General features: G+C 41.4%; 2 protein-coding genes and 1 pseudogene across 7 annotated transcripts in view; 1 reads left to right on the top strand and 2 right to left on the bottom strand.

Moving 5' to 3' along the window:
• 3300002I08Rik (RIKEN cDNA 3300002I08 gene) overlaps window positions 1-22,919 on the top strand; it is a 56,593-nt gene extending 33,674 nt beyond the window's left edge. For 3 of the 6 annotated variants that reach the window (XM_030252049.1, XM_011239765.3, XM_011239764.3), the window contains one exon: window positions 836-2,277. In XM_030252049.1, coding sequence (XP_030107909.1) covers window positions 836-865 — 30 coding nt within the window. In that variant the 3' untranslated portion in view covers window positions 866-2,277. Of the gene's footprint in view, window positions 1-835; window positions 2,278-18,063; window positions 19,136-21,680 lie in introns of those variants that run through there. The other 3 variants (XM_006500134.4, XM_011239763.3, NM_027017.1) reach the window with 3 other exon arrangements.
• Gm10130 (predicted gene 10130) lies at window positions 2,269-17,832 on the bottom strand. The gene is made up of 4 exons (NM_001374676.1): window positions 17,724-17,832; window positions 5,454-5,580; window positions 5,194-5,254; window positions 2,269-4,112 (listed from the first exon to the last, which is right to left on the bottom strand). The coding sequence occupies exons 1-4, from the start codon at window positions 17,724-17,726 to the stop codon at window positions 3,074-3,076; spliced, it is 1,230 nt and encodes a 409-aa protein (NP_001361605.1). The 5' UTR covers window positions 17,727-17,832; the 3' UTR covers window positions 2,269-3,073.
• On the bottom strand, window positions 22,665-23,537 carry Gm14125 (predicted gene 14125; annotated as a pseudogene).

The following is a 27,627-nucleotide window of genomic DNA, read 5'->3' as shown; positions in this document are numbered from 1 at the left end:
TTACACCCATCAGGATGGCTAAGATGAAAAACTCAAGGGACGGCACATGCAGGCAACACTGTGGAGCAAGTGGAGCATGCCTCCACTGCTGGTGGGAATGCAAGCTTGTAAAATCACGGTGTAAATTAATTTGGTTTGCCAGTTTCTCAAAAAACTGGTTATAATTCTATTCATGACACAGCCATACAACTCCTGGGTATATACCCAAAGCATGTTTCAACATACCACAGGACACCTCCTCCGTTCTGTTCATAGCAGCTTTAATTGTAATAGCCAGAAACTGGAAACCATCCATATGTCCATCAACAGAACAGGTAAAGGAAATGTGGTTCATTTATACAATGGAAGACTACTTAGTTATTAAAAACAAGGACAACAAACGAATGGAACTACAAATTATCATCCTGGGGAAGGTAAACGAGACTCAAAAGGACATGCATAGTATGAACTCACTTATAAGTGGATTTTAGCCACAAAGTGCAGGATAACTATGGTACAATCCACAGACCCAAAGAAGCTAAATTACAAGGATGCTTGAATCCCACTCAGAAGGGGAAATAACACTCTTCAGTGGTGGATGGAGGGAGGGAACAGGGTGGGAAAGGCAAGGTAAGGGGAATGTTGGAGGATCCTATGTGAGGAAAGAGGGTGCAGAGGGTGAATAGGGAATCAGCAGCAGGCTGGGGGAGTCTCCAGGGAGTCTATAGGTGACCATAGCTGAGACTCACTCCTGGCAGTGGGTGATATAAATTCTGAAGTAACCACCTCCAGTAGCAAGGCAGGACTCACAATGAAGAAATGATGACACTAACTCACAAAACTGTCTTACCTACAGGAGGTGCAGAAACAAAGAAATGGAGTCTGAGGGAATGGCCAGCAATGACTGGCCCACCTTCAGACCCATCCCACTGACAAGAACCAACTCCTGACACCATTAATGATACTGTTGCACTTACGGACTGGAGATGAGCATAACTGTCCTCTTAGAGGCTCCAGACTGCAGCTGCCCAAAATGGAAGCTGAGACTGATCGCCAATTGGAGGGAGCTCCAAGAGTCTTGTACAGGATCTGTAGGAGGGACTAAGGGATCCACAATATCCAGAAGATGTTTCAACCGGTAAGAAGGACACATGCTCCACTATGTTCATAGCAGCCTTATTTATAATAGTCAGAAGCTGGAAAGAACCCAGATGCCCCTCAACAGAGAAATGGATACAGAAAATGTGGTACATTTACACAATGGAGTACTACTCAGCTATTAAAAAGAATGAATTTATGATATTCCTAGGCAAATGGATGGACCTGGAGGGCATCATCCTGAGTGAGGTAACCCAATCACAAAGGAACTCACACAATATGTACTCACTGATAAGTGGATATTAGCCCAGAAACTTAGGATACCCAAGATATAAGATACAATTTGCTAAATGCATGAAACTCAAGAAGGACAAAGACCAAAGTGTGGACACTTTGCCCCTTCTTAGAATTGGGAACAAAACACTCATGAAAGGAGTTACAAAGACAAAGTTTGGAGCTGAGACAAAAGGATGGACCATCTAGAGATTGCCATATCCAGGGATCCATCCCATAATCAGCTTCCAAACGCTGACACCATTGCATACACTAGCAAGATTTTGCTGAAAGGACCCAGATGTAGCTGTCTCTTGTGGGACCATGCCGGGGGCCTAGCAAACACAGAAGTGGATGCTCACAGTCAGCTAATGGATGGATCACAGGGCCCCCAATGGAGGAGCTAGAGAAAATACCCAAGGAGCTAAAGGGATCTGCAATCCTATAGGTGGAACAACAATATGAACTAACCAGTACCCCCCTGGAGCTCGTGTCTCTAGCTGCATATGAATCAGAAAATGGCCTAGTCGGCCATCAGTGGAAAGAGAGGCCCATTAGTCGTGCAAACTTTATATGCCTCAGTACAGGGGAACGACAGGGCCAAGAAGTGGGAGTGGGTGGGTAGGGGAGCGTGTGGGGGGCTTTTGGGATAGCACTGGAAATATAAATAAAATAAATACCCAATAAAAAAAAAAGAAGTTCACAAGCAGACCAAGAATCAACTGATCTGGACCTCTGGGGGTTCGGAGAGACTAAACTACCAACCAAAGGGCATTCATAGGCTGATACTGCACACACATACCCCATAAACGTGTACTACATGTGCAGTTTGGTATTCAGACAGGTTCCCCAACAACTGGACCAGGGAGAGTCCCTGACTCTGTTGCCTGCCTGTGGATGATGCTCCCCAAAATGTGCTGCTTTTTGTTTCTTTTTATTTTATTTAATCTTTTTTTACAGTCCAGATTTTATCCCTCTCCCGGTCCACCTTCTGACTACTGCACGTCTCATATCCCCCATCTCCAGGAGGACTTCCTTACCTCTTCAACCCCCTACCCCACCAGAACTCCCCCCACATACACACTCCTTGGGGCCTCCAGTCTCTTGAGGGTTAGAGGTATCTTCTCTGAGTCCAAACCCAGCAGTCCTCTGCTATATATGTGTTGGGGGCCTCATATTAGCTGGTGTATACTGCCAGGTTGGTGGCCCAATGTCTGAGATCCAGGTCATTTAAAAGACTGCTGGGCCTCGTACAGAGTGGCCCTCCTCCTCAGCTTCTTCTAGCTTTTCCCTAATTCAACCACAGGGGTCAGCAGCTTCTGTTCATTGGTTGGGTGTAAATATCTGCATCTGACTCTTTCAGCTGCTTGTTGGGTCTTTCGGAGAGCAGTCAGGATAGGCCTCTTTTTGTGAGCACATCTTGGCCTCAGTAATAGTATTAGGCCTTGGGGCCTCCCCTTGAGCTGGATCCCAATTTGGGCCTGTCGCTGGACCTCTTTTTCCTCAGGCTTTTCTCCATTTTTGTCCCTGCAGTTCTGTCAGACAGAAATAATGATGGGTCAAAGATTTTGGCTATAAGATGGCAACCCCACCCCTCACTTGATGCCCTGTCTTTCTGCTAGAGGTGGGCTCTTCAAGTTCCTTCTCCCCACTGTAGGAGATTTCATCAAAGGTACCTTCCTTTGGGTCCTGAGAACCTCCCAAAGAGTTTACCATATTTCTTTCATTCATAGGGTTTCTTTCCAGTGTGTATCCTTTTATGTGTTAGGAGATGGCTGTTTCGTGCAAAGGCTTTACCACATTTGTCACATTCAAAGGGTTTCTCTCCAGTATGCGTTCTTTTATGTATTTGAAAATGACTGTGATGTATGAAGGATTTACCGCATTCATTACATTCATATGGTCTCTCTCCAGTATGTGTTCTTTTATGATACAGGAGACCACTCTGACATGCAAAGGCTTTATCACATTGACTGCATTCATAGGGTTTCTCTCCTGTATGTGTTCTTTTATGTATTCGGAGACCACTTTGACATGCAAAGCCTTTACCACACTGATTACATTCATAAGGTTTCTCTCCTGTATGAACTCGTTTATGCCTTTGAAGAGAATTGCGACGTGAAAAGTCTTTACCACATTGGTTACACTCGTAGGGTTTCTCACCAGTATGTATTCTTTTATGTCTTAGGAGATGACTATTTCCTGCAAAGGCTTTACCACACTGGTTACATTCAAAGGGTTTCTCTCCAGTATGTGTTCTTTTATGTTTTTGAAGATAACTGTGATATATAAAGGTTTTACCACATTGATTACATTCATAAGGTTTTTCTCCTGTTTGTGTTCTTTTATATCGTAGTCCACTTTGACATCCAAGGACTTTAATACTTTGATTACACTCATGAGTTTTCTCTCCTGTATGTATTCGTTTATGCATTTGGAGTCCACCTTGACATGCAAAAGTTTTACCACATTGATTACATTCATAATAAGATTTCTCTCCTTTATGCCTTTGGAGAGACCTGTGAGATACAAAGTCTTTACCACATTGGTTACACTCATAGGATTTCACTCCAGCAAGTGTTGTTTTATGTATCTGGAGACTACTGTTATATGCAAAGGCTTCACAATGTTGGACATCTCCATAGGGTTTCTCTCCAGTATGAATTCTTTCATGTCTTTGGTTATGACTCTGAAATACATAGGCTTTCTTCCCACGTTGAATAAACTCAGAGGGTTGCTCTTCAGTATGACTTCTTTCATACCTGCAAAGACAATTGGCACGTGTGAAAGCTTTCTCACATTCAAAACACAGATGAATCTTTTCGTCTGTGTGAGTAAGTTTTACAATTTAGCCTAATTGTAAAGAACAACCTGATCTTAATCTATTATTCCTTTGTTTACATCCATGGAGTTCCCATTCATTGTGGGTTCTTTTGCATCTTTGAAGATACACGGGATGGGAAGACCATTGATGACATGGCTCACATTTATAGCATCCTGTTTCTATATGAGTGTGTTCACATATTTGAAGATAACAGGAAGAACTCAGAGCTTGACCACACTGATTTCATTTGCAAAGTGAACCAAGACAAACAGAAAAATTTCCACATCCCTAGTGATTTTCTGAGTGTGACTTTGTAGATACCCTTAATATAGTTGGAAAACTATTTGTAAACTTGTAGCACATTTAGACAATCTACTCAAACTGGGGAGTACTACATATCTTCAAATTGTGCTGGAAGACAAAAAGGTTTGTTGCTTCTTTCAATATTCCTCCTATGCTCACATTGCTTGTACCTATTGTAACATATGACATCCCTATTAAAAGGAGAATAACAAGTAAAACGTGTTCACTTTGCAGTCCCACAGTGTAACCTTGTTTACTCAAACAGATGTCGGACAGAGATTAAGGTTTCCCCACAACAGCATTCTTGACTTTCTAAACTACCCATCTCACTAAAGTTAGCAATGATTAACACCAGCTTTAGCATGGACTGTTTCCTTATTAAAAGGTTTTGGAAATACACTTATCACCTACTTAATGTGTACACCTTGCAATGTTAAAGTGGTGTTAGGCTGAACAGTTCTATAGCGTAACTATTGGGCTGTGATTCAAGTGGTGAGAGCTGTGAAAGTATTGTTTCCATGTCTTTGTACTTAGAGGAATGCCTTGCAGACACAAATTAGATACATGACATTAACATACATAGTTTTGTGAGATTTAATAATCATCCACAACTTAAAGCGGTGCTATTTTTACCCTGTTGCCTTTTTTAAAACCTGCAGGACATATTAAAATTTCTTCCAAGGCATATTTTTTATCAGTTTGCACATAAAAATTACCTTCCACGTCTTCTAGAACTTTGAAAATGGTCTTCAATATTATGGTCTTCCCAAACGTAGCCTAAAATATAGAGGCCATATGTTAGACTATTGGAAATTAGGAAAGTTTAAGTTACTAACTTCAGGGAACTTTACAACCAAGCCTGATTAATTCACCTCATTCTTCCGCATTCTCAACAGAAATTACAAGAACAAGTAACAATAACAAAGAAACAGTTGTACAGACATTTTAAAAAGTGAAAAGAAATTCACTGTCTTACCGATAGCAGCGAGATTCCTGTAGGTCTCCAGCATCACATCTCTGTAGAGATTCTTCTGAGAAGGATCCAGCAAAGCCCACTCTTCCCGAGTGAAGTTCACCTGCACATCATCATAGGTCACTCTACCCTAAAATATCCCAGGCACGTGTGCATGAGAAAACATATTACTGAGAACATTGTGAATGTATACTTCATTGAGAATATAGTCATACAGTTCTGGTAATTCTTGCACAAATGCTAATTAATTTCTAACACAAATGCTCTATTGTAGTCAAGGCATTTTAGAAGGAAACTGAATAATGAATCAGCGTCACCTCTGTCATTTCTGCACCGCTTGAAGAGGAAGAGTCTTCCCAGAGAAATGGCAGTTAACAGACACAAAGACACAGAAGCAAACAGATCGATTGTACTGAGCACAAATCAGATAAATTGTATGAATAATTAGTAACTTTAAAATGATGAGCATGCTGGCTATAGTCACTCGTGTCTTTAATCCCACGAGTGAAGAGGCAAAGCCAGGTGTACGTCACTGAATTGGATGACAGCCTGGTCTGTGCCTTGAGTTCCAGGAGATCAACATGTTCATATTAAGACACTAACTCCCCTGTAAAAAAAACCAATCAATCTATCAAACAAACAAACAAAAAAAAAAAGATAGAAAGAACTCCAAGGTCTTTACTGAAGTTCCTACAAAGAATTACATATTCACTCCAAGTCTGATTCATCTTTCAGAAACCTCAAATGACCCAGTTTCAACAGTAAAATTAATAAGACCTTAATAAAAGGGAATGTATATTTAAACATTTATAGATAGACAGATGGAAACACTAGCAATACAAATCTTGATCATGAATTAGAAACATAGAGCAGGAGAGGTGGCTCACCAGAGGTACTGCCTTTATTGGAGTAAATTGCCAATATATGCATGGAAGATCACAATTGCCCATTGTACCAAATTCAGGAGTTCTTAGGCTATCTTCTGCCTACAGTGAGCATCAGGCACACATGATGTACATATTTGTACATACAGGGAAAATATTCATAGTCATTCAAAAATGACATGAGTACATGACATCATGAGAAATATAAATATACTCCCTGCCAAGTTTCAAAATTCAAGTGTGGATGAAGTTCAGAATAACAACACATGCTGCATATACATAACCTAGATTCCAAGCCCATCAGCTAATAATATAAAAACAAAGCAAGCCAGGCATTTTGCCCCACATCTAATCATAGGACTCTGGAGACACTTTACTAAATTTAAGTGCTGCCTGGTCTGGAAACCTACTTTCTGGACAGCCAGAGCCACAAAGGGATACTTTGTCTTCAAAATCAAAAACATAAACAAAACTAAAAATAAAAATGTCAGGCTAGCGAAATACCTTAGCACTGAATAACAACAGCTTCTACTGTACCTTATGTGAATTATGGATAGAGTCTGTAATGGTGAGGATATGACAGTAGAAGAAAGATGACTGATAAGTTTCAACTACAACACAGTCATAAAGAACAGGAAACAGGTTGAGTATAAGTCTATTGTGACTGGTCACTATAGGTTCATTGTCACCCTCTCATAAAAATATATTTAGTCTAAATTCAATAATCCTTATTGTCTACAATAGCCCCTACAGTGTTCAAATATCTAAAGGCTCCTTTGACACTCAAAGCAATCTTGTGACTGCCACATCTTGTAAAATCAGAAAACAAATTATATCTTTCAAATATACAATGGCACAAACAACCCTTTCCATTCCAATATGGAGGAATACATGCATTAGACCATGGCAAGAAACCAAACAGGGCAAACACTAAATCCTGTAGCTCTGTCTCAGCCACAAGGGGCTTCAGGTTCAAAGTGCTTACATGGCTCTATCCCTGATATTTCTCATACATCTCTCAGTTTCGGTACTTCCACTCCCTATATGCATCTCTCCATGGCAGATTCCCATACCATAGGTATCTCAACATCTTATGGTCTCAAAATACAACTAAGCATCATCCATAGACCTTCTTGCAATGAACTCTCACAGTATCCTCACTGGAGCCCTGACTCTGCCAAACAAAGAACACTGGAACGCTGAACTGAAACCAGAAAGGAAGAATCCATGAGGATTATTTTTGCATCTTCCTTGTTTCCAGAACCAGCACAATATGGGTGAGCCTGAGAAATTTGGCTCCTAAATTGGGATGGACCCTGCCACACATGGACTGTAGTTGCAGCCGGTTTTATATGAAGTTCCTACCTGGGACTAGGAATCACTTTGCCCACTTCTTCCATTAATTCAAGGCTTAGAAAAGGGGACTGTTATTCTAATGGCACTTTCTTATGCTTTCAAGCCAACGCAATGGGCTTCCCTTTAATGGTGAAAATGTCCTTGAAAATTGTTGCCTCTGTTTCAGTACTGACTGCCATCTGAAACCACTCAGTGTGTTTTTCTCTACAAACCACAGACTTTGCATTTCTTTCTACACCACTTGTTGCTCTTTTTTCCACTACCATCCTAAATGAATCATGGAAATAAACATCCAACAGATTCAATATTACATCTAAGAAGTCAGACACTTATCCTTCAGTTCTGCCTTAGCCCGTTCCTCACGGCATGGGCAGAGTAAGAAACATTTGTGGCCAAAAATATAACACATGATTTCTAGCTAAAATGTTCATAGCATCTATTTCCCACTGGATTCCTATGGCATCTATCTCCTTTGTCTTAATACTCTAATCTTCCTAAGTCCCACAGAACAGCAGATGAAAGTTCTATGCCTTTGGCCATCTCAAATCTTATCTTTTCCATATAATGCTAAAAGAAAATATTCCCAGGTTCTGTCAAGCATCAAAATCCCTTTTTATGTACCATTTTTCATTCTAACTTGCTTCCGGGTAATGAACAATTTTTCTGGATGCTTATATCAGATCACAGTCCATCATTTTGAGGACTTAAGATAGAAACTCATGCTAGAAAATAAAGGCATGGACCAACCTTGTTTCTTCACTTGCTCTCATGCTTGATCACTGTCCCATGCTCAGCTAGCTCTCTTGGCCAGCCCAGGCCCCCTTGCTTAGGGATATTGCTATCCTCAGTGGAAGTGCCTTCCCATATCAATCAACACAATTTCTCAAAGACACAGCCACCAGCCATTACGATGGAGGCAGACCATCAATTGAGCCTCCCTCAAAGACTATATGATCTAAAATGTTAAGAACTAAAGCTAACTAGAACAGAGTTAAAAGTAATATATGACAAAGTTTTAATAACCCCAAACCAATGTGTTAACCACATCAAACACTTCTTAAGTAACAAAAACACAAACACTGATGACTACAAAACCAGGAAAACATAGATTTGGTAATAAATGAAGAGAAGCAAGTCATTAGGATCAAGAAGAGAAAACTAAAACTGTTTTTCCACAGAAAGTCACCAAATAAACAAAAACTCAAGGAACTCATAATGTAATAAATTTTCAAAAGACAAAAATTGGTGAATATCAATTAGATTATACTTAATAAATCATATAACATACAAAGCACCACTGATTAAATTAGACACAAAGACAGACCTGTAAATACAACCCAGCCCTTTAAACAAGAACTACAGTACTATAGTCACAATCAAATCCAAAGAAATCACTGAGCATTACTAATCCTGTGGGCCCTGGCACTCTCTTTTGCTAATAATAGAATATGAACTGGGGAAAAAGTGAGGGGCGGCACTATTTCCAGTGGAAAGATTTGCTTAAGGCATACAAATGTTTCGATATTGGAGAAAATAATATTGACTACTAAAAGTATCTCCTCTCTTTTTGATAAAGAGAAGCAATGTGTTTTAGGATCATTTAGAAATCATCTGTTTCCAATGACTAAAGGCTGGATACAAGTTTGCACCAGGGTAAGGAAATGCAAACTTTTAAAACCAAATTCAATTGAAAGTAGATTTTTAAAAAACAGTGTTTGCTTTCTACTATAAACTTTTAACAACTTGTATTAAGCTAACTGCTTTATAGGTCATAAGCACTTTTGAAAACATATGTAATCCCATTTATGTGAACATTTGTATGAGGGACAGACTATCCTCCATGTGTGTACAGGTGACAGACATGAGAAGAGGGTGTCGGTCCCTTGGATCTGGAGTAGCAGGTAGTTATGAGCTTCCCAACTTGGGTTGGGTGCTGGGGTCTGAACTCAGGTCAACCCCAGCATGAATAGTTGCCGACTGTTCTGCCCATCCACATCGTACTTTTTATCCAATGAGCAAAGAATCTTTTGCAGATGAAGGCAACAAAAAACTAAGTAAATATAGAAACAAATAAATGATCCCTGGAAATCTGATGCCTGAGCATTAAGATATTGGGTAAGGAACTAGGTAGGATGCCCCAGACCACTCCCAGCTTCAGCTACCTGAGACCCAATATTCAAGGTTGCCCTTAGGACTGCAGCTTCCTCTCACATGTCCCTACCTCTTGTAGATACAAAAGAGTATTTCCATATTCCCTTCTCTTCCTGTGCCATCTTTGTGTCTGAACCCCCAACTATGGGCAGACACTCCCTGCTCAAATATAGGCCATGCCAGACAGAACACTAAGCAGGCTGTCCAAAGACCTATCCCACTATCTGTTACCTCAGACCCAATCCTCATAGTTGCCCAAAGCATTGCAACACAATATTAGATAAAGCTTCCTCTACAAATTTCCATGGTTACAGGAAATGCAGACATTTCCCAAGTGCCATTCTTCTCCTGCCTCATCTCTGTGTCCCAGCGCCTACTCACAAAGAAACCCATTCTCAAACACATGCCATGCTTGCCAGAAGACCAAATAGGCTGGCCACAGATCTACCACACTATGTTACCCTAGATACAATTTTCAGAGTTTTCCCAAGCACTAGACTAGATCACAAGAGGCGACTTCACCTCTCTTCTGTCAAGTGTCCCGTGGATTGCTAAAATCATCTTTCCCTAGATTCCTTTTCCCCAAACTTCTAAAACCAGCAAACATTCACCCTTGAGCACAACCACCGGACAGAACTGTAAAAGAGGCAACACTCAGCCAACACACTCTCTGAAAATCCAGACAACATAAACCTAAAATCAAAACTCAAAAACTCCCAACCAGGCCAGTAAGAGCACTGACTGCTCTTCCGAAGGTCCTGAGTTCAAATCCCAGCAACCACATGGTGGCTCACAACCACCCGTAATGAGATCTGACGCCCTCTTCTGGTGCATCTGAAGACAGCTACAGTGTACTTATGTATAATAATAAATAAATCTTTGGGCTGGAGAGAGCGGAGTTGAACAAAGCGAGCGGGGCCAAACTGAAGCGAGCAGGGTTGACCAGAGGAAGCAGAGGTCCTAAAAATTCAATTCTCAACAACCACATGAAGGCTCACAACCAGAAGAACAAACACTTGAAGAAAAGACAACTATTCTTGGGCTTAAAATAGAAATAGAAAAAGAAAGCATAAATTAGAGGTTCTCCCTGCCCACTGTCCCCTGAAGCTACATATTTCCATTCATTCTCCTAGCCCTCTGGGCTTCTCTCCTGTCTTCCCCAATACTTGGTCCTGCTCTCCTTTTCCCCTCTTCCACCCCTCTCCCCACCTAGGTTCCTCCCTCTCTCCCTCTAACTCCTATTATTTTGTTCCCCCTTCCAAGTAGAATTTAACCATTCTTACTCGGGCTTTCCTTCTTCTTAAACTTCATATTGTATGTGCACTGTATTATGGGCATTCTGTAATTTTTGGCTAATATCCACTTATTAGCAAGGACATAACATGCATGTCCTTATGGATCTGTATTAATTTGCTCAGGATGATATTTGAGTTCCATACATTTGCCTGCAAAAATTCATGATGTCCTTGTTCTTAACAGCTAAAAGTCCCAGAGACCTCGGGTATGAGAGGCTCCCAGGATTCAAAGGGGATGATCTTAGCCGAAATGTTCAACAGTGGGGAGATGAAACCTGAAGAGACCACCTCCACTAGATAGACAGGGCCCCCAGTGGAAGGATAAGGCCATCCAACTACCTTCAAAAATTTTGACCCAGAAATTTTCCTATCTAAAAGAAATGCTGGGACAAAAATTGAGCAGAGGTTGAAGGAAAGGCCATTCCGTGACCAGCCCAACTTGGGATCCATCCCATAGGCTGGCATCAAAGCCTGACAGTATTACTTGATGCCATGTTGTACTTGCAGACAGGAGTCTAGCATGGCTGTGCTCTGAGAGCCTCTACCAGCAATTGACTAAGACAGATGCAGATACTTACAGCCAACCATTTGACTGAGGTTAGGAACCACAATGGAAGAGTTAGGGGATAGATTGAAGAAGCTGAAGGGGATTGTAACCCCATAGTAAGAACAACAGTATCAACTAACCTAGAACCCTCAGAGCTCCCAGAGACTAAACCACCAACCAAAGAGGATACATGGGCTAGTCCATGACCCCAGGCACATATGTAGCAGAGGACTGCCTTGTCTGGCTTCAGTGGGAGAGTATGAGTCTAATCCTGTAGACTTGATGCCCCAAGGAGGGTGGATGCTGGGGAGGATTAAGTGGGAATGGGAGGGTGGATAATGGGGCAGGAAGGTAACGGGTAGGGGGAAGACCACCCTCTCAGAGGCAAAGGGGTGTGTGTGTGAAGAACTCTGGTAGGGGGTACAAGAAAGGGGGCAACACCTGGAATTTAAATAAATAAAATAATACAAAAAAAAAAGTAAAGCATAAACCAAGGGCATCCTGTAAATCAAAATTTTAAGACTTCAAAAAGGAACTATGGGGTCAAGGTTCACCCACAGAATAGAGATGGAAGAGAGAATCTAAGATACTGAATCTCAGACAATAAAAGGAAAGGATACACAGGACAAAGATATTTTAAATATAAAAATTCTAAAAATTTATAAGAGGAACATTAATTCCAAGTCTATTTGTCACGTGAGAAAGCTCATAATTCTCAATAGTATTTTGAAGAAATAGTATACACATTGGCACAGTGTGACTTCTGTACTTATAGCAAAGATACAATAATCAAGAAAGTGTACAGTATTTGTGAAAAAACACAGGGATGAAGAGAAAAAGCCAAAACAGAAGCCTCAAAATATATTCAAGTTTTCATCAAAATACCTACGAAACTACAAGAAAAGTGTGAACTTGACCAATGCTACCTGATTTTATACATATATACAAATTAAATAAACAAAGACTTCATGATTCTTACAAAAATTACTCAAAGTGATCCCTAAACTGTTATATTTCTGATCCTTCACCTACTACTGATCTGTCTTCCAAACCCATGCTCTAGAGCTCTCTGTAAATGGAAGCAATCACAAAGGTGGGCTTTAACTGCAGCCTCTCATGACCCCTTGTGATTTCAGGCAAAACTAGCCCCATTGAAGCTCCCACACAAAACAATATTGAAGAATAGTTTAATGTCTGCTTCCTGCTACATGGATTATGTCACAAGATTTGTGATATGTCCTATCACACCTACCCAGTGCCATGCACATCTGAGAAACTTCTGCATTTTAGAAACTCCTTTTATACCCTAGAATTGAATTTCTGTGAATCATGCCATTGTGACTGGAGGTAGTAGAAAGGTAAAAGTATTCTAATGAAATATTGCCACCTTCTAATTTCTAAACTATAAAATTTGTTGCACAAAACTGAATGTGGAAGGTTCAGAAATTCTAGAAACCAGACCTTCAGTTTTCGAATCTGTCTTCCTACTGCACACCAAAAGCAAGGCTTATGTGTATACACTGGATAATGTTATTATAAGCAGCACAGACTTCCACCAATACGGCTCTAGAGCATCCCTCTCCCCTGGGAATCCACACTCGGGAAGGGTCAGAGGCCAAGGGCTTCTGTTCAGATCACTACCAACAGAACCACAGTCTGACTAATTGCCCATCTCAGTCTCAGCAGATCAGACTCTGATAGCCCAGCAGACATGTTCCTCCTGGCCTGGCAGTGCTGACCCTCACACTCACCATGTCGTGACTTGTGGTCTTTCTCACAGCTTGCTGTAGATGTATCTGTGGAGAATCCTGGAAAGAACCTACAAGCTACCTTCCACTGGTGATCCTGACTGTTAGCCCTTCCCAGAGCCCCCTCATTAGCTTGAAAAAATGCAGCTGGGCCTCAGGACAGTAGCAGCTCCTCTACTGGGGGATCAGAGAGCAAATGCCTCAGAGAGCTGAAGCCTTCCTAGATCTGCCCTTCCACCCTAGGTGCAGGCAGAGCCCTGGTCTCGGAAGATTGTATTTAATAGAATGTTCTAATCACCCACAGCACAGAGTCCTGTGTTTGCATATTCCATTACACATGCAATGTCTAGCGCAGTCATGTTTGCTTCATAGTTGGGGAAGTCCTGCAGGCAAACTGCAGTGAAATTCAAACAGTAACATAGTTGAAAAGAAAAATATGGCTATGAATTTTAAAGCAAGGGGTGGTTAATAAAAAGTGACTGTGGGAAAAAAAAAAAAGAAATAAAAAAAAGGAAAGGACATGACTGCTCCTGGGTTTATTAGGTATAAAAGAGAGAATAGCCAGGTCCAGGGACATCTTGGAGAGTACAAAGTAGACATAACCCTGAGGCACGTGGAGAGAGGAAAGAAGGGAGAAAGCAGATCCAACATAGAGGTCAGGGTGCTTAGTGACAGATGAAAAAGACCAAGTGACCAAAATGGTTGGACTGCATAAGGAATGGCAGCTGGGTGAAGGGCAGCCCTACCCCTGGGCTAGAGGACGAGATATGCAAGCCATACCCTGTATCAGGTAGGGACTGAGGTCTGCTGAGAGAACCAGGTTTGCTTTGATTTGTTAAGTAAGCCACTTAACCATTTGTCCCAAAGTTTCAGACTTAATAGGAAGAAAGGGAATGAAATGATTTAATTATCTCTCAAAAAATATTTTTAAAAGTTGGAACAGGCTTTATGATCCAATATTCTTCAGGGACTAAACATACGTACTAGACGCACCAAGTGTTATTCACGTCTTTTCTCTCACATTCTGCATTTTCTAACAGGGAAAATAACATTCCTGTTAGGCACACCACATCAGGTTGTCTAGATCCTGTGTTGCTTGAAGTAGCATAAATATAGAAATTTGGTTTCTAGAAATAAGTTCATGTCCTCATCCAGATTCGTGATTGCCCTGCTCTGGGAGCCTCCTAGATGCCCAGTTGGGACTTTTACTGATTGTCTAAAACTGACTTCCTGACTACTCATTGCTATTACCAACTACTGTCAAAGCAGAAAGGCCCTCACCTTCCTTCTTCCACCTCCTTTTCTCTGCTGTGATTACACCAGCTTCAAAGTTGGTCAGAGAACTCAATGCTTACACAGGCCCCTCTTTATTTGTAGTCAGTCCCCTCACCCCAATCCAGGGAGGTTGGAGGACACCCATTCACTGGTCTATATCTCTTCTCACTGACCAGTCGGACCCCGCCTGAAAGGAGCAGCAGGACAGTCTTCCAAGCACAGGGCATTAATACTCAAGTGAATAAAAACAGACCAGGTTTGTGGGTGTAGAAAATGGTTATGTTAGCTGGAAGTAGTCAATAATGAATTTCTTTTTTAAAAAGATTTATTTATTATTATATCTAAGTACACTGTAGCTGTCTTCAGATGCACCAGAAGAGGGCATCAGATCTCATTATAGATGGCTGTGAGCCACCATGTGTTTGCTGGAATTTGAACTCAGGACCTTCGGAAGAGCAGTCGGTGCTCTTAACCACTGAGCCATCTCTCCAGCCCAATATTGAATTTCTATTTCAGTGGTGTGTGTGTGTGTGTGTGTGTGTGTGTGTGTGAGTGACTCTTTCCAGCTAACATAACCATTTTCTACACCCACAAACCTGGTCTATTTTTATTCACATGAGTATTAATGAGGGTTCTCTAAAGTCACAGAACTTATGGAATGTCCCTATAGTACAGCAAATTATTAAAATGACCAACAATCTGCACTCCCAACTAACCAAACAACGAGTGATTTTCAATGGGAAATCTAAGGATCTAGTAGTTACTCAGTCCCACGACAGCTAGTGTTCCAGCTTGTCTCCAGTATAAGTTGGAATCCTGAAGAAGTAGCTGCCTCCTATTCTTATCTGAAGGCTGAAGGCATGCTCCACTGGCAAAACCCTTCACCTGTTACTGAAATGAACACTTCATTACATGACTCAAATGAGGAATTTTAACACTGGTGTGGTACAATCCTTTATCTCAATAATTTAGGAATTTTCATCAATAGGAAAGCAAGGCCATTGCCCGGGGAGCATGAGACTGGGATCAATGGTGCCTGAGTCAACATAGCTTGTCTTAGAAACACTTCTAGTACAGGGAAGAAGTTGCAGCTCTCCTAGAATAAGATACCTTCCCCAGGAGCAATCACTCCACAAACAATTACAAGATTAATTAAGAAAAATCTCTTTAATTGCAGCATGCAATCAGCTCTGGCTAATGCTTAGAGAAGAGACAGCCCAGAACAGATTTTACATTCCACATATGCTGTCTCATGTAAGTGTGTCTTAGGTTCCAGCCCTGGGCAATGTTTTAAACAATTTAAATATGGACTAGAGACTGCAAGTCCCACAGATGGGAGACTTACACAGAATAGATATAATCAGAATTATTTCTTAAATAAATCAGTGCCCTGAAACAGCAGGTCATTCATCAGTGACAGGGTTCTGAGATAGAGGAGCCAGAAGATGCGAAGGTTGGAAAAGTTGAAGGAAGAAAGTATCAAAGCTGGGATGGGGGTGTCTTGGACGGGCTCTGTCTTATGCCACACAGGCTTCTGGAGAATATCAGCCTGTATACTTCTTACAGGGACAAAATGGAACAAAATAGGAGACTTGTGTGGAGTCAGCACAAACTATCATGAATGGGGAAAACACAGGAAGGATCTAATAGAAGAACGTTGTACAAAAGGAACACTGAACCTCTCAAAAACATTCCTGACCAAGCCCACACTGGACTCGGGACTGATAACCATAGCCGCATGTGGTGGGATCTCAGGATCTGAAGCAAGCCATCCCCGAAGGCCCTGGCCCCAGACCACCACCCGCTCTCCCAAGCACCATCCTTGCTTTAGAGAAGGAGCTCTATTTTATTCTCAGCACTTCAGGGCCTTAGGTGAAGCCCCTAAGCCTAAGCCCCAGGCTGTCATTGGCTCTGGAGACTGAGAAGGGGCTGGGCCATTCTCCATTCATGAAGGCCTCATAGAAAGCCTCCCTGGACCAGGCCAGTCCTCAGCACAGCAGTGGTTTTCCTTTTCAGTTATCACCAAGTGTGGTCTTGTCCACATGGCAAAACTATGCTTTGCTCAAGAAGAAACCAAGGGGGCTGGAGAGATGGCTCAGTGGTTAAGAGCACCGACTGCTCTTCCGAAGGTCCCGAGTTCAAGTCCCAGCAACCACATGGTGGCTCACAACCATCCTAAACGAAATCTGATGCCCTCTTCTGGAGTGTCTGAGGACCGCTACAGTGTACTTATATATAAGAAAGAAAGAAAGAAAGAAGGAAAGAAAGAAGGAAAGAAAGGAAGAAAGAAGAAAACCGGACCTTTATGGCACACCAGGCCTTAATGTTGGTCGTGACCCTATTTTGCCCCTTAGAGCCACTTGTTAGAGGCCTGTTCTTTGATATCGGGATGGGCCTAATTCATGATTGTAAACCAGATTTGTCTCCTTTGTTATGGTTTGTAGACAGATGTCTGGACAATCCTGGTAAAAAAACACATATACTAGCATCCTATTATCCGTGGGGTGTTTTAGAGGCAGTCCTCCCTCAGCTACATTCTACTTGGTGTCACTGTAAGTTTTGGTAAATCCTTTACATCATCAATTTTACGCTTCTAAATCACAGCTCAACATTGGAGTGCTACCCAACACACGAGGTGCCTTTTACAGCTTCCACAAAATCAAAGCCAAAGGGATCTTACACCTACAAACCTACATATTAAAGGGCTAAATGCTAAGGCCAGAACTTCCTGAAGATACAGAGAAACTAAAGCTCTCCGCGTCTGGCTTCTTGCCAAGGATGTTTCTACACAGAAGCCCTTTCCCCAAATGCTTTGTGCAGATGCAGCCACCCTAGTGAGGTTATTCAGAGGCCACCTCCGGCTCCAGGGAGAGAACAGGACCACAGGGAACCTCACAAGTTGCTGCTTGTCTTTCTGGCTGCTGTTTATCACCAAGCCCCAGGGACGACCCAAGACAGCAGCTCCCTCTGCTCAGCCCCCTGCTCTTTCCTTTTGTTGGACATGGCCCTGCACTTACCATGTCGGGACTTCTGAGTTTGCCTGAGCTCTTCTCACAGCACCCAGCAGCGACACGTGGACCACAACAAACTGAAACACACCGGATTGCTCCGCTTTGGAGAGGAACTTGCAGGAAAGCTCCCGGAAAAGCCCGCCTTCTCCTCTGATTGGCAGGACCGCCTCCATGTGCTGATTGGCTAGTGTGTATGAGTAACATAAGCACCACCTTTAGGGTTAGAGTGCGCGGAAGGGACAGCGAGGAATAATTCCAGGCACAGGCTTCTAGTCAGAGGCCAGTCCTTTTGCAGATCTGCAGAGCTTTTCATTTCAGTACATCTTGTGTTTGTTTTCCCACCCAGGTCGGGGAGGATCCACAACTCCAGCTTCTGGATGCTGAGCTACCTGTTTCTCCCCTTTGTGGGCAGTGACCCTGTGCTACCTTGTTGCAACTTTGGAGCTGTCCTGAGCTCCAATCACAGTGCTCAGAAGTTACTTCCTCTTCCTCCCTCAATCAAGGTCCATAACTTGTGTGCTGCGGGTCACCCCAGTGGAATGTAGGAATCTTTGGAACGAGGGTCCTCGAAGACTAGGTGGGTAAGGATTTGGTGGTGACAAACAGAAATAAACACAGAGGCAATTTGAATCAGTGTGTTTTTCAGCTCTCAAGCGAGGATTTTTATACATAATGAGGAACAAGTATTACAACTCTTAGAAGATGTGTTTAGTGTAGTAATTAGGGGTAGGACAGATAACATCATTGTTATTTAGCACAGTTAAACACAAAATCATCCAAGGCTAATTGCATATTTCCAAGAGCAGGTTAATAAATTTTTATGGTCAGTTATTATTTAACATCTACTACCTAATTTTTTGTGAAACTTCAAGGTGCAAATTTAAACTATTTTAATTCTTCTTCTTTTTTTTTAATCTTAGGCTTTCTTTACCATATACCAAACCCACTTCTGAGGACAGATGTATAGCCATATGAAATTTTGTTATTGAGAAAGTTCTTATCTATCATAATACTATTTTGTAATTTCCTAAATGATTTATGAAGTAAAGCGCTGGTTTTCGCGAAGATAAGGTCATGGCAGTGACCCCCATCTCAAGGGATGGTATCTTACCCAGTGTCTCGCTTACAGCCCCAGCCCAGGCTATCAGGAACATCTTGTAAATAAGGAAAGGAATAGAAGAAGATAAAAAGAGATACATTGCCATGAGAACTTCAGCTCAATATTTTGCTCTGGTCAAGATTTCCAAGAGGCCTCCTTCTTTTGAAATTTTTGCCTCAGTATGTGGAACTTGTCACACAGATCCAACTAAGGTTGGTGTGGCACTTTTATAGACCATTTCTCAACTTACAGTGGAGTTATCAGTCTGTCCCACAAATGGGAAGGTGCCCAGAATATTAACAATTAAAGAGGGATATTAGGAAACAAAAAAAATTTTTGTGCGTCTTCTTCAGGGTTCAGGTACACTGCAAGTACTTTCTACCTAATAGTTATGAGTCAACCCTCAGACCCAAGCAGGAAGCACATGACAAACACTGTGGAGCACTCTTGTTAACCAGCACATCTTCCTCAGTGTGTTGGTACAACAAACAAATAGCAACAGCAATTCTCTAGATAAAAAGAACTGATAGAATCAATCTCTCTATCATGTTGGAAGTGGACTTATTAGAATGGCTCAAAAGCTGTGTCATTCTACTAGTCCAACAGTGGCTGTCTACCAGTGGAAAGTTGAAGAATACACTCATGGTTTAGTCCATGTGGCTGCATGCCTCAACTGGTCTTCAGTATATATCAGAATTCCAAAGAAATAAGCCTAATGCCAGTTTGTTTTTGTTTTTTGTTTTTTTAATGAACTTGCTAGCCAGAGGTAGGGCAAGTAGACAAAGAGAAAGAGGTATCTATCATTTTCAGTGTCCTTTGTATATGTAAGCTGTGGCCTAGATTAAAGATGGATCATATCAACTAAAAGATCCAGATTATATAAGGGTTCTCCCATTTCAAAAGCTAAGATAAAAAAAAATCCCCACAATAGCCAACTATTTGAATTTTAGCTAATTCCAGATATATTTAATATGGCTACCAAGAATAGCCAGTACAACTATCTAGTCAGGAGATGTAAGAAAAAAAATTTTTTTTCTTGTGGCAGGCAATGAGAGCATGGGAGCCATTTCCAAAGCAATGATTTTCTTATAAAAAAGGAAGCATTGAGACTTTACTTGGGGAATATGGATGCGTTCACATAGAGGTTTGCCTACCCCTATGCATGCTAAGTTAAACCTTCTTCTCAACTTGGCCACAAGGTAAAAGCAGAGATATTTTTTCTTTTTGTTTTTTTGAGACAGGGTTTTTCTGTGTAGTCCTGGCTGTCCTGGAACTCACTCTGTAGACCAGGCTGGCCTCAAACTCAGAAATCCGCCTGCCTCTGCCTCCCAAGTGCTGGGATTAAAGGCATGAGCCACCACACCTGGCTAAAAGCAGAGATTTTAAAGATCATTCTTAGCTCAAAGTCATGCAGAATTATGTGTAAATTATAAAAATGATGGACAGAAATGCCTGTGGGATGTTCACCTTGTACTACAAGGTCTGAGCTGAAAATCAAATAAATGACACTATAAAAGTAGATTGCTCAGGGGCCAGTGCTACCTGATAGTCATTATCTGTGATCTTCGATCTAACCAATAAATGTAACAATGCCACAGTTCTCATATACAGAAAGAACGGAGAGTATAAGTGCCAAGGACCAACCTCAAATAGGTCTGGGTTCCTAAGAGAAGGGGAATTTGAAAGCAGCAGGGAATCAAGCAACTTGAAGTCAAACCCTGGGTCCAAGCTTGACAGCTGCGTGGCCTATGTTCTGCTGAGATGACTTTCCAGATGAGATGGTGCTCTGCTCTGCTCTGCTCTGCTCTGCTCTGCTCTGCTCTGCTCTGCTCTGCTCTGCTCTGCTCTGCTCTAGACAGATGTTACTTGCTATTCTAAACACTCTCTGAGACAGGTAGCTTTCTGGTCAAGACAGCTCTCTCTGCTAGTAAAAATTTTAAAAGCTCTCTAGATAGCTCATGGGTTTTCTAACTAAAGTCAGAGAAACTGCTGTAAAAATAAGCTTGGATCTACTGGCCAAGTCAAAAATACAGATAGAAAAATTGTTTTGTTTTGTTTTGTTTTGTTGAGGAAGGAGTTTAATAGTTTAGCAGTTAAGGACATTTATGAGTGAAAATCACCACCTCATAAAAAGAGAGGCATTATTGTTTCTTTCCACCTTACAGGGTACCTCCCTTTATTCCTTCCTTCCTTCCTTCCTTCCTTCCTTCCTTCCTTCCTTCCTTCCTTCCTTCCTTCCTTCCTTCCTTTCTTTCTTTCTTTCTTTCTTTCTTTCTTTCTTTCTTTCTTTCTTTCTTTCTTTCTTTTTTTCTTTTTTTAATCGAGACAGGGTTTCTCTGTATAGCCCTGGCTGTCCTGGAACTCACTCTGTAGACCAGGCTGGCCTCGAACTCAGAGATCCACCTGCCTCTGCCTCCTGAGTGCTGGGATTAAAGGCATGCACGCGCGCCACCACGCCCGGCTACAGGGTACCTTTCAATAAATGTGGATTTCCAAACAGGAATATGAAGGAGGGAAGCAGTGTAGAGGAAGAAAGTGCCCTTGAGGGCTCCACCCTGCCTGCCGTCACCTCACATCTGTAGCTTTAATACTCTCAGGAAAAGATGACCATCTTTTGTAGAATGTTTGTACATGTTTTCATATTTCAATTTCCACTTAAACTTTCTAAGGCTTTAACTGGCTCTATAGATTAAATGAGTCTGTGCTTTCCTTGCAATGCACTTATGCTTATTAATGGCATTTTATAATTTTGTATGAATGCCTATTTTCGCTAAATATTTTGCTTTCACTAAGTACTTTCCAGCTTTCCTGGGGGTTGGTGGAATTACTCTTTACTGACTAATAAACATTCTCCCGACCCATAGGACTCAGTTATTCGGGGGCTCGAGGGGGGCCATGCCTGAAAGAGAAACGGACGAGAAAGAACGAGCGAGACCAAGCAATGATTGTCAAGGTCTCTTTATTGTGAGCAAGGTTACAGAATATAAGCACTAAGAAGGAGGAAGTAAAAAGGGAGAACCTTGCCCGTGCCTCAGCCCGGGGGCAGGGGTGTTCTGCATAACTGCCTGGGAACTTATTATCTACTCTTAGCTCAGGGAACCTTCTGTGGTTTTTCTCAGAAAGTTTGCAGATACTATTATCTGATCTTGATGTTCTGTCAGCTGTCATTTCAAAAGGTCAGAAGTTTCTCAAGGAGGGAGGGGAACTTTGGCTTATAGCTCAGTGTCAGTCTCCAACAAAATGTTACTGCCTGTGCTCTTTACCTTAGGCCTACAAAACTAAACAAAAATCACTGCTGTCCTAGAAGGGTTCTGGATTTGTCTGTTGTGACTTGCTGCTGTCAGCACTGCTTTTACCATTACTTGATGTGGGAAAGCAATCACTGTTTTACTACTAGTGTCCACGTTCGTTTCATGCTAACAACTATGTATATGGGTATTTCACCTGCATGGACATCTGTACCACACTAGTTAGTGCCTGGTGTCTGCATAAGCCAGAGGAGGATGTTGGTTCCCTACAACTAGAGTTACAGAGGTTATGAGCTTCCACATTTGTGCAGGGTTCTCTGGAAGAACAACAAGTGCTCTTAAGCACTGAGCCATCTTCAGCTCCTCCCCTTCACAGCTTAACACTACTGGTGAGAACAGCATTTCCAAACTGACTTTGCTGCTAGCATTGCTCTAGCGACCAGCATTACATGTAGACCAAGACATGGTGGGACATTAAGCTGCTTAGATGTCAGGACCTATTCAGTGGGAATTGAACCTGAACTCTGCCTGTGTTTGGTAGAAGGAGCACTACTTGTGGAGCTAATGAAGATGTCATGTGAGCTAGAAGGACAACTGATGTCACTTGACAAGAACATTTCTTTATAAACTGCTTAACAGATATTCACATCAGGACACAGGCTTTAAGAAAAAATGGAACCGGACTTCTGGACCTCATCTTCGACGGTACTTGATTTCTAGTCTTGAGAGAGATGTGGGAACTTTTTCCTGGAGAATTCTTTCTTTCTTTTTCTGTAAACTTCCCTTTCTTGCTTCAATACGGGTGTGTTTCTCAATGCTTAGTCTGATAAATCGATCCACATAAGGCACTGCGAAGAACCGCCTCCTGTTGTATCTTTTATTTAGGCACCAAAGTATAGGCCAGTGCTTGAATTTGTGCCAGACGATTCGTCCAAAGATGCTTTTCCAAGCATCAGGTCTTGGTTTTTCTTGACCAATCTGAAGAAGCCTAAAGCATCTTCCCTCTCCTAGACAACTTTATCTAAGGCATCCATGGAATCAACAACCTTTTCTAACCACTCTGGACTTGGCATTGGCAATCTCATCACGTGGCCTCCTGTTCTAGAGTTAGAAGCATGGTTCTTTCCTTCAGAAGCGCATACCAAAGCTTCTGTAAGTTTTCATTGCTTTTGTTTCTCAGCTGCTGGCAGGTCCATAAAGCTCCAGATTTGACTTTTTCTCCCTCCTCCCCCATTCTTTGGATCATCAAAAAATTCTGCTAGTCCTCTCCTTGGCAGTGTGGTATGAAGTAATTTACACTGGAGAAAAGATGTGACATGTGGTGTGTTCTTATGCAACAAACTAAGAGAAGACCTGTGACCTGAGTGAGAAGGGTCCTTGGGATTTACTAGGGAGCAAGCAGCCTTCAGGAACGCTGGGGCTCTTCTACAAATACCCACTAGACTGGTCGCAGCCATGTTTTTAACATAGACCCACTGTGTGGGTGTCCAGTAGAAAAATTCTAAAAGTAATTTTTGGTTATCAAAATCAGAAAGCAAATAACAAAACAAACAAACAAAAAAACATTCTAAAAGAGCTGTGTTTTCTTCTCTGACAGCCTTCTCTGGATAGCTGCTAGAAAACATTTTAACAGAGCTGTGACACCTCTCTAATTAATTCTTGAGGTTTCTGACCTCAGAAATCCCATTTGGAAAAAAAAAAAAAACTTGAAGAGCTGTGTTTGCTCTCCAGTGATCTCCAGATAGCTCAGCTCTTGTTACAGAGTTAAAAAAAAAAAAAAGTACTGCTATCATTTTCTTCTAGCTCCTCTCATGCCGACCAAAAGCCCAGTTTATTATTATTATTATTATTATTATTATTATTATTATTATTACATATGAATTTGGTCATGTATTCCAGAGTCCTTTTGATTATCCTATGAATCAGTAGCCCAAGAGCCCAACCCCTTGATACTTAGGAGGCAGCAAGTACATATTTTTCTTTTAACATTGCAAAAGAATTCAGAGATCTTGCTTGCCTCCTCTGATAAGCTCAGATAATAAAGTAGTTGGGTGAGAGTATGCTGAAAGGACACAGCATAGTTGAAAGCAGTAGAATGCTCCAAGTGGTGCTTAATGGGCTATACTAGTAGCAATATGGAAGATTTTGTTGTTGAGAGTGATTTTAACTTTGCAGACCTTGCCCAAGAAGATTCAGTGGAAAACGTCCTTATGTAGCCTAAAGACTGTTTTTTGTTGTGGTTTTGTTGTTGTTGTTGCTGTTGTTAGGCTACAGTAAAGAGGTTCATATTAGTTGAATGGCAAAAGAATTCTCAAAAAAGTCCAGAATAGACTCTGTTCTATGCTTTAGTATTATGAAGACTGTTTGAAAAGGGACAAGGTGAGAAAGGAAAAAATATGAAATGTATGGTTCAATAGTGAGGCATCAGGAAGTGAATTGGAGCTAAAATCTATGATCAAGCAGATAAACAGATAAAGGGAGTGATAACTTTGGGGCAAGATCCCAAGCAGTTAAGCTTAGGTCCAAGCATGGTGATACACACCTTTAATTCCAGGAGACAGGGGCAAGCAGATCTCTGAGTTTAAGGCCAGCCTAGTACAGAGCAAATTCCAAATATAGAAAAGTTTAAGTCCAGGTGTAGTAGTACAAGTCCTTTATTCCAGCATTCAGTAGACAGAGCCAAGCAGATCTCAGAGTTCCAGATCAATCTACAGAGTAAGTTCCAGTACAGCCCAAGCTTAGGCAGTCAAGGAGTTGGAAAACAGAAAGCTGGTGATAATAGAACATAGGGGCCATGTTCTAGCTCAAGCAAGCAACAGAAGCAGCTTTTGCCATGTAGCTCTGGCTTTAGAATAAAACAAGACAGGACTACTGGGACTACTGGTTAGCCTGAGCTAAGAATTTAGTGGTGATTAAGAAGAGTCCAACAACAGTGGTATAATCTGTGAAGTGTTTTCTGAAAGCACAAAGAAGCTATGTTCCAGAGATAGCCAAGGTTTTACCTCCTGCTGCAACTGGACTTGGTAATGTGTTAGAGTCACCTCCGCCATTAGTGAAGGTACAGCCTCAGTTACAGTGGACAGATGAGGACTGAAGGGGGTCACACAAAGAAGTTAAGGTTTGGCACCATGTAAAGGGACTATGAGAGGCTATTGATAAGGCCTAGTTGCATCAGAAGACCCCAATATATTGGTGATGCCAGTACCATAGAATGTTCACCAAGAACAGCAGCAGCAGTGGAGTAGAGTCAACCAGAGACATGAGTACTACAGAGGGCAGACCTGAAGATGTGATTCAAACCCTTTGGAGGAGCCCAGAAATCACTTGTGGACCCCAGACATTGGAACAAGAAACTGTAACATTGAAGTTGCCTTAGTGACCTCAAGGTGTTTGAAATGCCAGAGCTCTGGGATATCTGCTGAGGAAGGCTGTTAACAGGGAGTGGGACCAGTCTGGGAGAAAGGAATTTGTTCCAGTCAACAAAGATGAAAAAGGAATTGGAGATCTGAAGACTGAGGACCACTTTGCCATCAGACTGGAGATGCAGAGTTTGGAGTTTGTCCAGTTTGTTTCCTGTTGTGCTTTGGGGATTAGAGTTAAGTCATTGATTGAATCTCAGAAGAAACTTTGACCTTTGTACTTTTAACTTTGTTGAGACTGTTATAGACAAAAGGGACTTTGGAAGATGGGCTAAATGTATTTGTTTATTATGCTATGGCTAGGTATGTCCTCCATATACTCCTGTGTTTGAACAAGCCTATGGGGGCTACTTAGTAGAATGTGGTTGTTTGGATATCTTTGGCCCAGGGAGTGGCACTATCAGCAGGTGTAGCCTTGTAGTCAGTGTGGCCTCATGGGAGGAAGTGTGCCATTGAGAAGGTGGACACTGAGAACCTCCTCCTAACCACATAGGAACTTCTAGCTGCCTCCAGATGAAGGAGATGAAGCTGCCTATTCTTGCACCATGCCTGCCAGGATGCAGCCATGCTCCAGCCTTGATGATAATAGACTGAACTTTTGAACCTGTGAGCCAGCCCCAATAAGAGTTGCCTTGGTTATGGTGTTTGTTTACGGCAGAAAAATCCTAAGACACAGCAAAAACCCCTATTTGTGTGTGTGTGTGTGTGTGTGTGTGTGTGTGTGTGAGAGAGAGAGAGAGAGAGAGAGAGAGAGAGAGAGAGAGAGAGAGAGAGAGAGAGAAACTTATTGTTTACACACTGGGCATAGTAGTACATTTTTTCAATCCCAGCAAACAGAACACAGAGGTAGGAAGATCACCTTGAAATTTTCAGAAAATCTGTGCTGGGAGCTGGAGAGATGGCTCAGAGGTTAAGAGTACTGACTGCTCTCCCAGAGGTCATCAATTCAATTCCCAGCAACCACATGTTGGTTCACAACCATCTGTAATGGGATATGATGTCCTCTTTTGGTGTGTCTGAAGAGAGCAACAGTATACTCATACATAAAATAATTAAAAAAAGAAAGAAAGAAAGAAAGAAAGAAAGAAAGAAAGAAAGCCCATGCTATGACAACACACAAACACTCAAAGAAGAATGAAATTAATAACATAGATAAAAGAAACACTGGAGAACTATGACAATACAATCACTCTAAATATCTTATCAGTTATTTGGAACCAGGACACATACAATCATTTTCAAAAATGAGTATCTCAAAGCATAATAGCATGTGCTATTAATCCCAGCACTTTGGGGGCAAATTTATATCCAGGAATTTGAGACACACTGTTCTACAAAGTCACTTCCGCAGTATAGGCCATTTCAAATAGACCTAATTTTTTAAAGGTGTACATTATTATGATGTCATGAACCAGAGAGAAACTATCAAAATGTTATCAGGTAAAAATTACTTTATATCCAGGCCAATCCAGCAGTCTCCTCTCAGTTAGGAGCGGTAAGGCTCCCGGAGGAAGAGCAGAGGAAGCTTTTCTATTGAAACTCATGGATGATGTACGTTGTAAGTGATAGCAAAAGTGGAGTTGTTTTATAATTAGTAATTTAATTAAATATCTGCAAGTTCTAAAGACATCATGAACAATGGAAACAACTTACACTGTGTAAATCTCAAAATTACAGAGGAAAAGCAAGTTAAAAAACCAAGCAGACCTTCAACTTAGGACATGATTAGAGGGGAAAAACCACAGTGAACAATAGAGAAATTAATAAAATTTTACTTTTATGACTAATTAGGAACAGGAAGAAAAAGTTTGTCAGCTGGTCCTTTACAAGTATAATTTTTATTTGTTTTTTTTGTTTGTTTGTTTGAGACAAAGTCTCATTTAGAATTCCAATTGACCTTGCTTCACTAACATACTATAATAATACATATTGATTCCAGTATATCTTTTAATCCTCGTGGCTTTTATTGCACCATTCCTAGCATAACACTCTTCTATAAAGGAGGGATCTGAAGAATTATTTGGTATTATCCTGGTTAGAAGTAAAGGAGAATGTTCTTAAAAGGGTTACTTCTTCTTCTTTTTTTTTTTTTTTTTTTTTTTTTTTTTTTGGTTTTTCGAGACAGGGTTTTTCTTTATAGCCCT

This window comes from Mus musculus, chromosome 2 (genome assembly GCF_000001635.26).
Source record: "Mus musculus strain C57BL/6J chromosome 2, GRCm38.p6 C57BL/6J".
Taxonomy (NCBI): domain Eukaryota; kingdom Metazoa; phylum Chordata; class Mammalia; order Rodentia; family Muridae; genus Mus; species Mus musculus.
This window is presented reverse-complemented; position numbering and strand designations above follow the sequence as displayed.